Here is a 16,338-nt window from a genome sequence, read left to right as displayed (position 1 = left end):
AATACCCCTCCTATTCACAGACAGACTGAAGTGGAGCCATCCCAGATTGATAACTTAAAACTCAACTCAGTTCTATACATATCAACCTGGCTACTGCCAGGTTAGTGTCTAGTCCCGAATTAGACCCAGCTGGTTGTATAAAGTATGGAGCTGGTAGGGTTAAAAACAAATGCACAACTGCAGTTCTTTCTGTTAATCTACAGAAATGGTGATAAGTGAAATAAGATATAAGTGAAATAAGATAAGTGAAAAGGTTAAAACCATGGTTCATTTTCTTTCTTTTTCTTTTAGATTATGCATTACTCAGTAGTCAGTGACATAAAATCTTTATAAAAAACTAAAGTCTGAGTTTATATAAGGACAAAGTCTCAGAACACTAAAGGTGCGAGGCACTGTGGTAAGTAGGAGGAGAAATGTTAGAGACTCACATTGAGCCACTATGCCAGCCAGAGCCGTCTTGAACTTGTCTTTGGCCTCCTCCATCTCCTTCTCGTGCTGACTCTTCTCACCAATCAGCCGGCGGATGTGGCTGTTGGAGGACTGGATCATGGAGTAGAAGTTGTTGGCATTTCTGCGATTGACTTCCCCCCTTTCCAGCCAGGTCAGGAGCACTCGCACGGCCTCTGGAAACTTTCCATCGTCTACGGAAAACAAAAGCAAGGACAAAGTGAAATCAAATCATTGTCGGTCGAGCACCTGCATTTCATAATATTTCACAATTTTTTACCACTGAGTAAAAGTAAAAAAAAATGACTGAAAGATAACCTCCTTCCCCAGAATTACAGCTCTGTTGCACCACAAGAAGAAAGCCATCACTTAAGCTGTATATCTTGCTAACAAACAACATTATGGGCTAAAATGACAACTTGGAGGCAAAATAGGCTATAAAACCCATTTCTACTGCAGGTGGTCTGTCATCATAGTGTGTAACTGAGTTTGGAGTACAGTAATACAAACTGGCAGTAAAAACAGCAAGATCTCTTTCTCCCTCTGGGTAAAAAAGTCAACTAAAATCTGCAGCAAATGACTGTGTTGCTCCCAACAGCAGCCCGGAGAGATCACAAACAAACTCTTGGCTGAAACAGCACAGCTTCTGAGTTTATTTCTTGGTTTTTGCGAGGGCCAGGCAGCGGAGAAGAGAAAAAACCCTATGCAGATGGTAGAGAGACAGAAAGTCATGGCCATGATGTTATCAGGCCACTGTGACGGAGAGCTGGAAGTGCTACTGCTCATTAGAGAAACAAGTTTATCCTGGCAGAGAGTCGACAGAAAACTGTAAAAAGGCAGAAAAGAGCGCCTTGGAATGTAGGATGAGTTGTGAGGGCGGATGAGATAAACAAGGAGCAGGTTATAGGGACCCACTTATGCACTGTTTAACAGACTGGTAGAGGAAGCTCCCACAGTTTGTTAGAACACCTGAAATACTTTGTTGGAGGTACATGCTGAACTTCAGGACTGTTCCTGAGACACCCAGTAATATATCTATTTACTTGAGCTCTCCTAAACAGTTTCTACTTTAAAATGTATTTTACAAATTTAAAATTTGATTCATTTACAGAAATGTCAGACTTCAAGTAAGAAGGGAAGGAAAGATGCAAGGAAAAAAGCAAGGCTATTATGAATAAAACTAAGGAATGGAGAAAGGAACAAAGTAAATGAGATAGAAGAGAAGACAAAGATGGTGGGAAGAGATAAGTATCAAAGAAAATAAGGGTACAGAGAGGAAAGAGAGAAGAAAATACAGGAAGAATTGAAGGACATAAGGAAAGAGATGAGAAAAAAGAAGGAAGAAGATGGGAAAAGAGCTTTACTCCTCATTGACTAGATCGTAGCCACAGCTGCCCTGGGGCAGACTGACATCGGCGCCACTGGGCTGCTGACCACCACCACCAAAGAAGAAAGGATGAGGACACCAGGAGGGAGGTGTGCAAGGAGGACAATGAACAACAATTAGACAAAGGAACGGGAAATGAAGTCTGGAACAACAAAAATATTTCCCATTTTCCCTTTTTATCCCCACACACTTCCCCAGACTTTAAAAACATCTAAACAAGATGACATTATTTTATAGAAACCCGGCTGCCTTTTTCATATCATATCAAGTTTAAACTTGAAGAATATTCCCTCATGTGATGAAGAAGCTCTGTGTCTCAGAGGCTGCTAGCATCTGTGTCTACCTTTGATTTTGTCCCCCAGCTGGCTGCACTCATGCTCTGAATAGTGGACAATCGGAGGAGGGGAGGGCGGCCGCAGGCGATCCTCCTCCATCTTGCGCCTGTGGCGCTCCTCTCGGGCCAGCATGCGCTGGCGGCACTCCCACTCATACAGGTCATCTCTGGCCTGTGCAAAGTCAACGTGGAGGCGACCGGTGTCCTTTTTGTCTGTGCTGGAGCCCAAACGGATTCGATAACCTAGCAAAGATACAGATAACTGGTTTAAAAATCTATTTTTTACCAAAAAAACCTTTGAATTTATTTGAAAATAGATGATATAGATAAGAGATACAATCCCAAAATAACAGCCCTGGTATAAAGGCAGTACGCAGCCCTTTTTCAAAATCTCTACAGTCGTATCTTAACCTTAACTCTCACGGATCAAAGAATTTAAATCAATGACTTCTGCTTTCTTAGCTCTCTGTGAAGACAGTCACAGTAAATCCTCCAGTCACAATATTTAAGGATTACAGGTTAAAATGCTTTACACAGTTTATATTCGGAGACAAAAATAAAAACAACATTCCATGAGAGCGTAAACCACCAGGTTTTTAGGGACATGAAGCAGACTGTCAATTAATAGTGAAATATTTATTAAGAAAGGATTAATCAGATTTTTCTATCTCTGGAAAAATAAAAAAAAAATTCACAGCACATGACTAAACCAAAAATTTATGTATTATAATTGATGTATTATAAACAGCTAAATAACAATTTTAGCTCCATTATTTCCACCAATATGGTGACTGTGCAGAAACCTCTCCTCCTGAGGAAACACACGGTGACAGTGGAGAGAAAGAACTATTTTAACAGACAAAAAACAGCTTAGTATTAGAGGACATAATGCATTATAGTTGTTTTTTTTTTCCATATCTTGTTTGATATGTGTAGCTCTATGTGCTCAGTGAGACCAGAATAGTCCTCATTAACACTCTTAACTTCCCTCTTATACCTACTCTATCATACTTGTTTTGTTTTAAAAATGTCCAGCTGTTGAATTAATTACAATCCTTTTGTTTAAGTGGTTTAAATGATCCAAATACTCAAAGAAAGAGATTGCAGACAAATCAGGAATCGAGATGAAAGAGAAAATTAGGAGTTTCTACTTCAGTCTGCTCTCACTGCCTTAGACTCTTAATCTAGCGCAGCCTTAATATTTCATATGAGGAGAAGCTGGTGTGCTGGAGCTGCCTGAGTGTGTCATTGCTGGGTATTGTTGTTTGCACAGGCTCTCCCTGAGTGTGTGTGGGTGGGGGATTATTTATGGGGAAACTACATAGCCCTGTCATCGCTCTAATATATGAACCTCTGCACCCACACCTCACTGTAAGAAGAGAGGCTGCTGAAATCAAGGGATCTCTCATTCAAACTCACTATCTCTCATGGATTTGTGCACACACACGCTTACACACACACACTCACTTAAGCTGGGAATATTTCTGAGAGGCTGGCTCATCTGAGTGGGCTTTTTAAAGCAGGAGAGAGTGGTCATCGGTTTCCACAGAGAGATTGAGCATCTCTGTTCTGTTCAGCTTGAAAATGAAGACGAGATAAAAGCACACAAAGTGGAGCCAGATAGGTGGTAGAGATTTTTTTTATTATTTAGTAATCTGGATTTTTCTTACTGAACTATGTCTTTCCTCACTATTACTGTTCTGAATCACAAGCTGATAAACTGGGAATTTAAGGTCCTTTGTGATCTAATTTTTCCCATTTTCAGTCCAAAATGAACTGATGCTGATCTATGCGACGCCACAGCTACATGTTTGTCTCTATAAAGTAACTCCTAATTGTTTAATTAGAGCTTTAAATAATCTAATTAAGGTTAAATGCAACACAACAAACTCAGCTAGGTGTCATAAATCAGGCCGATCTTCACATTTCTAAATAAAAACCCTCAAACCCTGACTGTCATTAAACTTTAAAATGATTGTGAATGTATTTAAATCCAAATAGCATTTTCCATCTCCATTATTATTTAAAGAGATGTCTCTTTAAGAAACCAACTAGTTTTATTTAATTTTCAGGCCTGCATTGTAGAAAAGTGTTTTAACAAATTGGAGGTAATTTTACTTTTTTTTCCCAAAACTGCTACTAAAGTATATTTAGTATTATTGTCGTGTTGGGAAACTATACTTAGTCCAGATTTCAAATGGTGTGAATTTGTGACGGAGCACGGGACTTTATGGGAAGCCTCCTTCAATAATTAAATGGTGCAAGAGTGACTTTCGCCACAATACCACCACCGCCGTGTTTAACAGTTAACACAGTGGTTTTAGATGTTAAAGTCTCACCTCAACTCCTTAAACGCACTCTAATGTTTGAAGGAGTCCAGATGAGACGTTCTTACCTAGTAACATTGTACCAACTGTTAAGTATGTAGGTGTTGCCATCATGCTGAGGGACTAATTACATACAATCACAGAGGCAAAAAAAAAAATAACCTCATCTTCTCAGATCATAAAAAGTCTCTTGAGAAAGCGTTGCGGTAAAAATGCTATTTATACACTTAATTCAGTTATAAACAGGCTTTACTTCAACAATAGTTTGAGGCACCTTCCATTTAAAGATAAGAGTGAGTTTTGGTTTTCATGGATTACTATTAAATATCAAAAGCACTTTTCTTTCCCCTAAGCACAATAGTTTAAGATTAGACGGTTCAGGCGCGCAGGTGGTGCACTGGTTAGCGTGCACGACCCATGTACAGAGGCCTTAGTCCTCGATGCGGCCGAACCTGGTTCGAATCCAACCATTGCCACGTGTCTCTCCCCCTCTCTCATACCGCTTTCGTGTTATTCTATTGAAAAAACGAGCCACTAGTGCCGAAAAAAAAAAAAAAAAACATTACACACTTCCTTTTTCTACAAAATTATGCATCTCTACATGTACAAAGTAGATAAACTGCTTTTTAGATAAATTCCCTTATGTGCTGAAACAATTATTCAGAGAATTAACTAATTGTATTTAATGGATCACTGAAACCAATGCCAACTCATTTATCACATTATATACTTGTTAACTGGAGTACACCAACTTTAAAATATGCATTTTCTGAAATAAAAATTAATTCAGAGTAGTAATTAAGCCAGAAATGAATCAAAAATATATGCATTTTAGATGTAAAACTTCTTTGTCTTTAAAGGCACATTACAGTTTTGTAATGTTTTGTGGCCGAAACATAGAACTGCAGCACTCTTCTGCTCATAATTAACAAGGTTTTTCGTTATTTGCTGATGAAGATTCTCAGTTATCCAGGTCATAGTCATTCTGTAAAAGTTTAGACCGACCTTCAGAATCATAGACAGGTTTCAGATATTACAGACTAACAATGGAACCAAACGACCCACTCGTCAGTTTCCATTTGCATGTTGCCAAGCAATACAAGGCCTTGTCTATATAAAGACTCAAACTCACTGCGGATCCAGACATTTGAATTAGGAAAGCTTCCTGGATGGGAAGAGAAACGTCTTCAAACCTTGGAAACCAAGTCCAGTGGATTGTTTTTTAAACTTTTACGGAAGGTTTTTTGTTTTTACTTTTTCTCCCTAGATGGAGTTACGGTTCTTGTCTGAGTTTAGCTGGATGCTGATCTCTTCTGAGTATCCACAAAAAACATCTTGAATATAAGGTTTGTATTGTTTGCTAGGTCGGACCAATCCAACATGGAGGAGCATGACGTCACATCAGCAGAACAGCGTGGGAACTTCTGACTTCAGGAAAATTGGATACAGGATTATAGATGCATCGGAAATGACCTATTGATTCAGTCTGCTCATGAAACAATGTTTTAGTCGTTAAGGGTCAAATAAAAAGCATATTTTAAAGATATTATTTTGTAAAAACTGACATAGTGTCTCTTTAAATAGGCTTTATGCAGAACTAATAACGTTAAATAGTTTTAGCTTTAGTTCTGTAAAAAGATCTTCTACTGTGCTGCTTTTCATGTATTAATTGTTTAATTGGAAAAGAAAAGTCAACACATGAATCCATCAATGTATGGAATATGATTACAACCTGGGCCTGTGGGAAGATACCAAACAAACCCAACCACTCCTGATAATCCTGTTTTTAATATATTAAAGTTCTCATCATTCAACACTGAAAAATGAGCTTCCAACTAGATTGTAAATGTAAACTGAGCTGCACTGCATTGACAAAATAACTGCAATGTGCAGTCGAGGTATGAAAGTTTACCAGACAGGAAGAGAGCCTTGTCTACTGTGGACTCCTCTGCGAATCTGATGTGGCAGAAGTTCTTCTTGCTTTTGCGAATGGCCGTGATATCGCCGCACTGCCCAAAAACCTCCATGATGAGCTGTTCCGTGGCGTTTTCCGGCAAACCACCGACAAACACGGTCTTGCAACCTGGGGGGCGTTCCCTTGTGGCTGGAGGAGGAAGGTCTGTTCAAAAGGAAAGGAAAGAGTCACTGCATGAGGAAAAATGTAATTATAGCAGATTGTTTTGTGTGTCCATGGTGTTTGGAGTGAGGCTGGAGCATATCAAAGTTGTTCACAGACAGGTTCCTACAGCCATTTTTCCCATTTAAGAGCAAATCTAACAAATACGAAGCGCATGGCCACATTGGAAGAGTCAGTGCAACAAAGAGAGCCCACCATCAGGTTTATATTTAATGGCTCAGTGCATGCAAAAATAAAGACAAACAGGACTGGAATAAACAAAGCAGCTAATATAATTCTGCACACTGACATTTATGCAGAAGATAATAAAAATGAAATACACAAACTGAAGAAACGACCCAGCCATTTGAGGAAAAGTGAAATCTAATTTTAAGTATGAGTTATGCTCTTTGAGAGGCTGAAAACAATATGCGGCATGGCAGCAAATGCTTCCATTACTTCTTTCGGCAATTGGAAAGATGCCATTGTGGATTAGTTTCCGTCTTTGTTTTATTCAATAGGATATAAATAGTTTTTTTGATGTGAAATAAAGATAATACATAGAGCAACAACATGCTTCGACCAGGGAAGCACTGCATGTAAAAACGAATGATTACATCTGAAGTTTACTCATTAATTGAATAGGTGCATGGACTGAATGTCAATCTATAGTAGATAATTGGGTAGATAATGAGGTCCTCCATGCATAAAGCAGTAACAGTATTCTTCGCCGCCATTTTGATGGTGTTGTTCATGCCTTTATACATATTTCTAAATTTCAGATTAAACAAAACACCTATTCTAAGCTGCAAGCCTGAACACCTGTGAGGTTGTATGAATAGCTGTATACCTTTTATGGATGGCCTATAATAAACCCATACACTTTCACTGCAAAAAAGACACGAGTTACAACAAGATTTAATTTTCTTTTGGAATTGATTAAGTATTTCTGAATTGAATTTGAATTGAATAAAAAAATAAATGTGTATTCTTTATCTTCCTAACAATATTTAAATAAAAAGACATACATTTGGGCATCGTGGAAAGAAATTCTAAAGGTTGAGGCTATATTCAATTAAGTCATGCACACAAATGGAGTAAAACATAACCATCCTAAAAAATGAATAGGCAATCCTTCTGGCAACAATGTGATTGTGAATCCTCTCATGTGGAAGGTTCACTCCATTGCAGAAATCACTTATTCAACACAGATGATTGTTGACTGATCTAATCTCCAATAGATCAGGCTTCTCATTTACGATGAATGATTAGTAGAGTCTATGAGGAGTGAACCAAATAATCAGTGGAACACTGAGGGTGCTGTATTTCTGGAGATCTGCAATAAAGACCTGCACTCACAGACACCGCTGTTCCCACCTCAGCAAATATCAATACTCTGAGAGGAAAGGACTTGATTTAGGGGCAATATATATGTGTGGCATAAAGGAGATGAGGGGGGGGGAGTGGCATTACTTTGATTTATTCAGGTTTGTTAAATGTGACAATAAGCTGCTGTATTTTCTTCCTCAAACTGTTGAAATGGGTAAGGATCAAATTGTTTCAGCTCCTTTAAAACCATTGTCTTCTTGATGTTTTCTATTTTGCAGACATAGGTCACACCTTTTTGTTCAATTCACTGCAGCACAAGCAGCTTCTCTACCCAAATAAAGTGACAGCCCTATCTTCAATCTAGCCTTCATCTACAGCAGAGAGATCTGAATAGCAACACGTTGAATGAAAACAACCAGGAGGGATTTCTCAACAGGGTGGCTGAACCAATTCTGCAAGACAAAAAAGCAAGAATCTTAGTAGTCAGACTGCATGGCGAGGAAACTTTGAGCTGACACTGTCTGGCTTCTATGTCAGTTTGGAGATTTATCAGAGAATGAGACAGAGAAAAACAGATTGGATGGATGGGTGAAAGGATGGATGGATGGGAGGATGAAAGAATGTATAGATGGAAACATTGTAGAAGAATGAGTAGATGGAAGGATGAATGGAAGAATGGATGGATTAAACGATGGATGGGAGGATGAATGGGTGGAAGAATAGATGGATGGCAGAATGGAAGGATGGATGGATCAAAGGATGGATTGAAGGATGGTTGGGAGGATGTATGGATGGACAGAAGAATGGATGGATGGAAGAACGGATAGATGGATGAAATGATGAGAGGATGGGTGAATGAAAGAATGTATAGATGGAAACATTGTAGAAGAATGAGTAGATGGAAGGATGAATGGAAGAATGGATGGAATAAACGGTGGATTGATGGGAGGATGAATGGATGGAAGAATGGATGAGTGGATCAAATCATGGATTGAAGGATGGATGGGAGGATGTATGGATGGACAGAATAATGGATGGATGGGAGAAATGGTTGGATGAGAGGATGGATTGATGAATATCTGAAATATACATTTTCTCATCAAATTCATGAAATGCAGCTGACCTCTGACCTTGTGAGGCTGTGGGTTAGTAGTTAGAACCTGTTTCATTAAAATCTAGACCTAAATTATTACATGAACATCTGGTACTTTTAATAGTCTAATATTTATAATTTTATCATTTAACAAACCATCTTAAATTCCACTGAAGGCTAATTGTATAATTTAAAACAAATTATCTAATGTAAAATTTCCCAATTAGATATATATAAATAAGCCTTCTTGCATATTGTCCACTTCACCTAATTTTGCACTAAATAAGGCTGGAAAATGTTTAAAAATCTAAATCCATGTTCAATACATATTCTAAGTAGCATTATTAGAGTTATAGTTTATGCCATAGTTAGAAAAATGAATGTAAATAAATATGCTGACAAGGAAATGTTTTTTTTATCTTTTCATGGACTGATGAATGGATGAATAAACACATTCCTGGATAGTAAAATGGATATAAAATGAGAATTCATTTATGGATGGAAAATAAATGGAGAGTCAAAAGATTGATGGATACTACTTTCAAAAAAAAGTTTTTTTCCCCCTTTTCTCTTATAGACCATAAAAAAAAAAAAAAAACATTTTCCAGGCTGTATAGGAACCTTTTGTGTAGAAGATGTCTAAAACTCCACCTACAGAAAATACATTTCAGGGTTCATGATTGCTGCATTTAACATGTTAACATTTCACTCTAAAAGAATCAACACATCAATCTAGTTAAGCTCTTAGCAAAAGGGAAATATTGTTGCTTATTACTTATACCATCAACACAGCTGCTGTAGAGAGAACTACTGTGTAGTTTCATCAAATCCTCAGTAACCACAAAATCTTTCCTCAAATCCATTTCATCTTCATAATTCTTACACTTTCACACTCACTAGCAGCATGGTATCAATCTTTTTGCTTCTTCTTTTCATAAAATGAGTCTGCGGAAGCAAAGTTTTCACAGAGGTGTCATTCCTTGACCTCAAACGCTGGCTGATTAAACTAGTTTTGAGTTGAGATGGGCACAAAAAAAAAAAAAAAAAGGAAAGAAAACGTGTTTTAGAAAACGCTTGTGATAGCAGGAAAGAGCTTTGCTGGCAGATTCAACAAAGAGCTCCAAATTAAAAGACCTTTCGGTCCACGAGTGGCTGATAAAGCAGCAAGGACAGAGAGACGGAAACAGATGCTTTGCAGCAATGTCCAAATGTGCCAAGCTGCAAATTAAACAAAATTCTTCCTTTTTTTTCCTTTTTATTTTGTCTAGTAATTAATTGGTAACCATTAAAAAGTCAGAGTGAGACAATTCCGCAATCCCCTCAGCTTACTGTGGTGTTGACTCCCACTGCTATGGCAAAAGATGATTTTATGCAAATGTGCCAAGAACAAGATCCAGATGAACTATTCATGATTTACAGATTACAATAAATACATTATATCATAATAACTATGAAAACATGGGTGAGTGTTCCAAGTGATTGCATTTGCATGGAACAATAATAAACAGCTCAAACCTGAGGGAACGACGGAGAGGAAGCGCGAGGAGGAGGAAGCGTTTTCCCCCCTCCAGCATCCACTGTGAAAATTACATCACAAAAATACTGCTGCCAAGAAGAAAATAAGAGAAAAAGTGAGACAAGAGAAAAACAAAGATGCATAGCCCTGAGCTGAGACGCCGAGTGTTTTATAGCATATATATATATATATTATTACATTGTGTTCAATTAATTTAAATAAATTAGGGAAAGATTGGACCAATGTAATGGAAGGAGCATAAAAAAGCCAAAGTGAAGCACATGTTATTGATGTCTTTATAGAAATACAGAAATAGTTTCACTCTTGGGATTTCATGGTTAACAATAAAGAATCAAAGCTTTTACTGTCACTTTACAGAAAACATCAACATGTTATTTGGAAGCATTTCTCGTCATGTGATATGTTGTTCAAGAAATTCCGTTTAGTGCAAAAATTGAGCAGTATGCCATTTATCAGACTAAGAGGTAGTAATGTGCATGATTGTATGTGTTAATATGTTTTATAGATAAAACCTTGAATACTGTTGTTCATGTTTATCAAAACCTCTTTGGTCTGAAACTAAAATAATAAAATCTAGTATTAAAAGATCCTTTACTTCGTCAAGTTCTTGACAGTGGAGTCGACATTGGCAGGAATGAAAGAGGATGTCTGAGAGCTGGGAGACCGTCACTGCATCCAGACCAGATCTCTCCTCCTGCAGAGCTGTCTACATAAACCTATTACAGTTTAAAAATTATTAAATAGAATAAACAGATTAAATAGAATCCATCTATTGAAGAATGTGGAGTGCTCAGTTTGATTGTTAGCACTCTACTAAAACATTTACTGCAGCACAAGGTTATAATTCAAACTTATATCAAGTTAAAATGGCAGATTTCCAGCTAAATGCATTACATTTGAAAAGTATAAGTTTCCTTCCTTCAGCAAAACTTCTACACCAAAGTTAGTGTTTTTTTTGTGTAAACTGATATCTGTCAGATTTCATATTCTGGTAGCAGATTTTACCACATAACTTATATTCTTATATTTATTTTTTTGATACGACAACCACATAACAAGTAGCAGTAAATCCTTGAGTACCTGCCAGAGCTAAGACTGTTTTAACTGGGGATTCCCAGTGCCACCATCCTGTTAGCTTCACTATCTCAACTAAGCCTTCCTGCAATAAAAATATTGAAAGCATTTCTTAAAATAGCTTTATGATACTGGTGAACTGACTACATATATGAAGTTTTGACGTCTATATTGCATCTTGACACGTCTTAAAATGTATTTTTGTGAATGATTAAGGCATACAAACAATTTTCTCCAGTTAGCTGGAGCCCAGGGAAAGTGAAGTTATCCAGCAAACTGCGCATCTAAACTATATCAGGGAATAAAATAAGACATTTCCTCTTTCTTAACGATATAAAGGCCATCAGCTTTGAATGGAAAACTAGCAGAGAGCCAAATTTTAACATGGACTCAGTCTGCCTAAAAAACAGTTACTGTTTATCTTTTGCAGCTTTATATTCATGCATCTAAAAATAGATTCCTACTTCACTAGTGCATCATCGGTTGGTTTAGATCTCTTTGCAGCCAAAGGAATATCGTGTTGATATCTAAAAAAAAAATAACCAGTCCATCAGAAAATATGACAGCAACCACATCCTTTCATTCTACTTCATGGAAAAAAATTTGATCGTCTTTGTCTGCCATATTTACTCATCCCTCTTTGTGAATAACTGATTTGATGTTTTCTTGAATTTATTTGTCTTCAGCTGCCCCGTTTGCAAAGCTCAAAAGCTTTATTTTACATAGAAGAAAAAACTCTGAAGAGCGAAAACTAGAAACTGCTTTTACAGAAAATCCAAAGTGGTAGACAGGAAGTTAACAGAAGTAATAAGGCGACCACCCAATACAGCCCAGGTTTTGATGTGATCTCAGCATCCGGCTGTTCTGTGAAGGTCTGTTTATTGAGAACCTTTCAGATCAAACGGCATCAATAAGACCAATAAAATAAGTAAACAAGGCAGGGACGAAGTCATGTAAAAAAATAAAAGAGGTAGTTAAAGAAATAAGATTGATTATCTTAAGCAGCACTAAAAGTAGGTTGGCATTACTACAAAATTAGGTAGTCATGATAATCCCATAAACTGAGGATGTCGGCATGTAGAAGCAGCAAGGAGGAGCAAAGTAACTTTAGAGTAGCTTCACAGCTGAGGTGGGAGAACTATTGTACTCAAAAAATATGTAACATTAATGGAAAAACTCACAAGAATGAAATCATTGTTGACAGAATAGCTCAGAAAGTGCTACTTATAGTTTTTATAAGCTATGCAGGAATAGAAGTAGGAGCTAAAGTATGAAAAGACATAAACGGCATGTTTTGGCAATATTCAAAAAGATAAGTTTGGGGGGAAAAGAACACTGCACAACGCTTGGAACACACATGGTGTAGGCGGCGTCATCCTGTGGGAGTGCTATGCTGTAAAACACTGGTTAGGTTTGATGAGAAGATGGCAGGAGACAGACTGTAAAAAACTACAGACTGGAAGAGAACACAGAAACAAGCTTAAATGTATTAAAGGTAAAGCCAGATTTCTAAATGGACAAAAGTTAGTAATAAATGGAAGTCCATGAAAGCAAAACAGTCTGCTCGTTATTAGTTTAACACCACCTGAGGAGCTGGCGGCGTAACTGTGGCCACCACTACACTGAAGAAAGGTGATCATCATTCATCAGCTTGACTTCATAAACAGCCACTCCTGGAGAGAGGCGATGCCACAGCAGGGAGGCGTCAACCATTACAGAGCTAACAGAAAGCACACTTAGACACGCTCAACTAAACATGCTAGTTTACTTTATCCCACATATGAACAAACAGCAGGCACTGATCCAAATGCATCTTGGTTTTTAGGGCTACGACATCCAGCTATTTGAGGATGATCTGACAAATCTCATAGTTTTTTTGTTGACAAGTAAAGTTAGACCATCTATTTCTAAAGTCATGGATGATTGAGCAGCAATAGGATGAGTCATGGATATTGCAGCTGAACAGTGATCTGCAATCTCCTTTTATTTGTAGAGAAGATATCTAACATTTCTAATGCCTTCTTCTAAGACTTTCATATAAGCTGCTAATTTCCACAGATACCAATGGCCCCTTTTCCCCCAGTTACAGATAACCAGAATGGGTAAAAATATAGCTTTCATATATATTAAATATGTAAAAATGCTTCAATGACAGATATAAGCACTAAATTTGTTTTTCTGTCAAATTTTACAATTAAATTTGCTCCCCAGATTGAGATAAAGTTAAAAAGTGAACAAACATACATAATGAGGTTAAAGTGGATGGTAAAAAGGAAAATACACTTTACTGAATTTGCATATCTCCGGTGTTTTAGATGAAAAACACAGAGGAGATGGAAGAAGGAGAAAGCTGAGAAAGGGAGGGGGTAAGGGGGGGGACTGTTGTTCCTCAGCTAAAAGGTCAGTGAGCGAGGATGATGCACGTAGTGTCTGCTTTAGAGCATGCAGCCAGAGGGCAATGACTACTTGGATGGACACCATATGTGCAACCTGGCTGTCGAGACACGAGTGCTTTCCCTGTTTGCTAAAAACCCTAATGCAGCTGTCTGCAGCACTAACACGGCGCCGTCTCAAAGGAGCCCCTGGGTCTGTAACAGGTGACATCCTAGGGTTCAAATTGGTTCAGAATAAGGTGATGAGGAAGGTTAAGCAGTGAAATGAGTGATCCATTAAGGTAGAGCCGAGCTCCTCACCTGCTTTAGAAATCCTTGTTTGAATAAAACACAACAGAACCATAAAAGCAATAAAAAAAGTGAAATAATTTTTAAATGCATATTTTTTACATTTGTGCATGTCATATACTTCCTTTACTTTCATGGAAGTGTTTTGTTGAAAATCCCTACTTCACAGCTGAAAGCACTTCTGACAGTATGCGTTCTGAAGTGATGATTTGGCACCATAATATTCCACCTGTCTGCCGTGTCCCACTGGGAGAACACCAGAGCTTCTGTAAAACAGACACTAAAACTTTAAAGTCCTTGGAAATCAAACCAATATACCTGCCATATTTTACCTTTAGCTATGAGGAAAGCCTTGCATGGCAGCTGGCTTTCTGCACACAAAGAAAGCCAGCTGTAAATGCTATAGATAATGAAAAAAATGACCTAAATCTACTAAGTGAGGCAATCAAGCCTTTTCTCTCTTTTCTCTAAAGTATCCTGTTTTTTTACTAACAGTTAAGGTAGGACTATAAAACACTTTTAGAAAAGTTGGGTCATGAAACATTTTTTTCAATGGTACAAAGAAAACACTTCCCGATGCTGGAAGTAAGAGTCCTACAAATAGACATTTAAATGAGTATTTGTGACACATCTATAAATAACCATTCTCTTTCCACTGGGTTTTATTTATACTTAAAGCAGGGTTCCTACAGCATATGGCAAGTTAAATTCAAGACTTTTTAATGCAACTTGAAATAAAAAGTAATGACCAACTTCACAATAAACACAAGAAAACCCTGGTTGTGACAAATTTACTCAAATGTTTATTTTAACAAACCATTACTTTTTGGCCCAGTACATTTTTGCAAATTTTGAAAAACTTTCAATTTAAAAGCAAAAAAAGCAAAACAAAAAACATATATATTTAACAACTCTTGAACTGAAGTCATGAACTTTAGTTTTGTTCCCTCAAAGCCAACAAACCTCTGCTTTCATTGCAGGCGTACCGCCAAACATTATGCGGACATTAGGTGCTACTGGTGCTGTTGTTGATGTTGGAGATGGCTGTGAAGGCATTGCGAGACGAGGATGGAACAGAACTGAGAACTACCTGTCGTTTCTCTGTAACTTGATTTTGACGCTTTGAGTTTCACGCTTCGCATGTGTGACTACACTGCCTTGATTCCCACCCATCATGCTGAGTTTGAATGACATCTTGTACAAAATACACCGTGCCTCATGTACATTCCCTGGTAATGGTTTTAATCATGCAGAAAGCTCCTCTGGATAGATAATTTTTGTTAATTTTACATCTCCCCATGTTGTCCAGACCATTGAAATACATATAACAATAGACCCTGCATCAAACCTAGCAAAAAAAACAAAACCGTGGAAATTAGTTCAATATTCAGCAAGTTAAAGTTGATTAAATTTGATTATATGCCTGTTCAACACATTGCACTGAGCGGAGGCGTTGACCACCCCAAGATGGCGCCATCAAATCACGTCAGCACCCATAGGAGAAATCGGTCAATGCGGGGTCTACTCTTATATGTATATCTATGGTGCAGATAAAAAGTTTGTGGTGCATCACCACAAAGTCAGGCCACAACGTTGCTTTTATTTTATTGGTTACGCTATAGAGACTGAGCAAAAATAGCTTGAAACGACATTGAAAATACGACATGATTTAAATCCAACCATCGTTTACATTTGGTCAAAAAAACTGAAAGGTTAAAAGTCATAATTTTTAGATGGTTGCAAAGGCGTCGAAAACTGGGTTTGTAATGTCTTTTCAATATCTAAAGTGGGACAAAATTAGACTGACCAAACCCAGCCCAATTTTCAATAGTGATTTCTGGAATAAATCAAGACTATGAAGGATCGACCAGATTTAACCCAAAAAACCAACGTCTAAATGGTGTCTGGCGTTTGGGGGGATTAATGGTTACAGCGAGCTATTCTGTAAATGTAAGAAAATGTATTGTCAATTATTTTAATGTTTGATATGAATTATAAAAATAAAATCTTATG

The 16,338-nt window shown here is 37.6% G+C and overlaps 1 protein-coding gene across 2 annotated transcripts in view; it reads right to left on the bottom strand.

The window, feature by feature from the left end:
• Positions 1-312: 312 nt before the first annotated feature.
• The window catches only part of LOC107098493 (ecto-NOX disulfide-thiol exchanger 2-like), a 245,190-nt gene continuing 229,164 nt past the window's right edge, over positions 313-16,338 (bottom strand). For both annotated transcript variants that reach the window (XM_015396212.1, XM_015396214.1), the window contains 3 exons: positions 6,408-6,614; positions 2,178-2,411; positions 313-641 (listed from right to left, as the gene is read on the bottom strand). In XM_015396212.1, coding sequence (XP_015251698.1) covers positions 328-641; positions 2,178-2,411; positions 6,408-6,614 — 755 coding nt within the window. In that variant the 3' untranslated portion in view covers positions 313-327. The remainder of the gene's footprint in view (positions 642-2,177; positions 2,412-6,407; positions 6,615-16,338) is intronic.

The sequence above is a fragment of the Cyprinodon variegatus genome, unplaced genomic scaffold (genome assembly GCF_000732505.1).
Source record: "Cyprinodon variegatus isolate N-32 unplaced genomic scaffold, C_variegatus-1.0 Scaffold783, whole genome shotgun sequence".
NCBI classification, from domain to species: Eukaryota; Metazoa; Chordata; class Actinopteri; order Cyprinodontiformes; family Cyprinodontidae; genus Cyprinodon; species Cyprinodon variegatus.
This window is presented reverse-complemented; position numbering and strand designations above follow the sequence as displayed.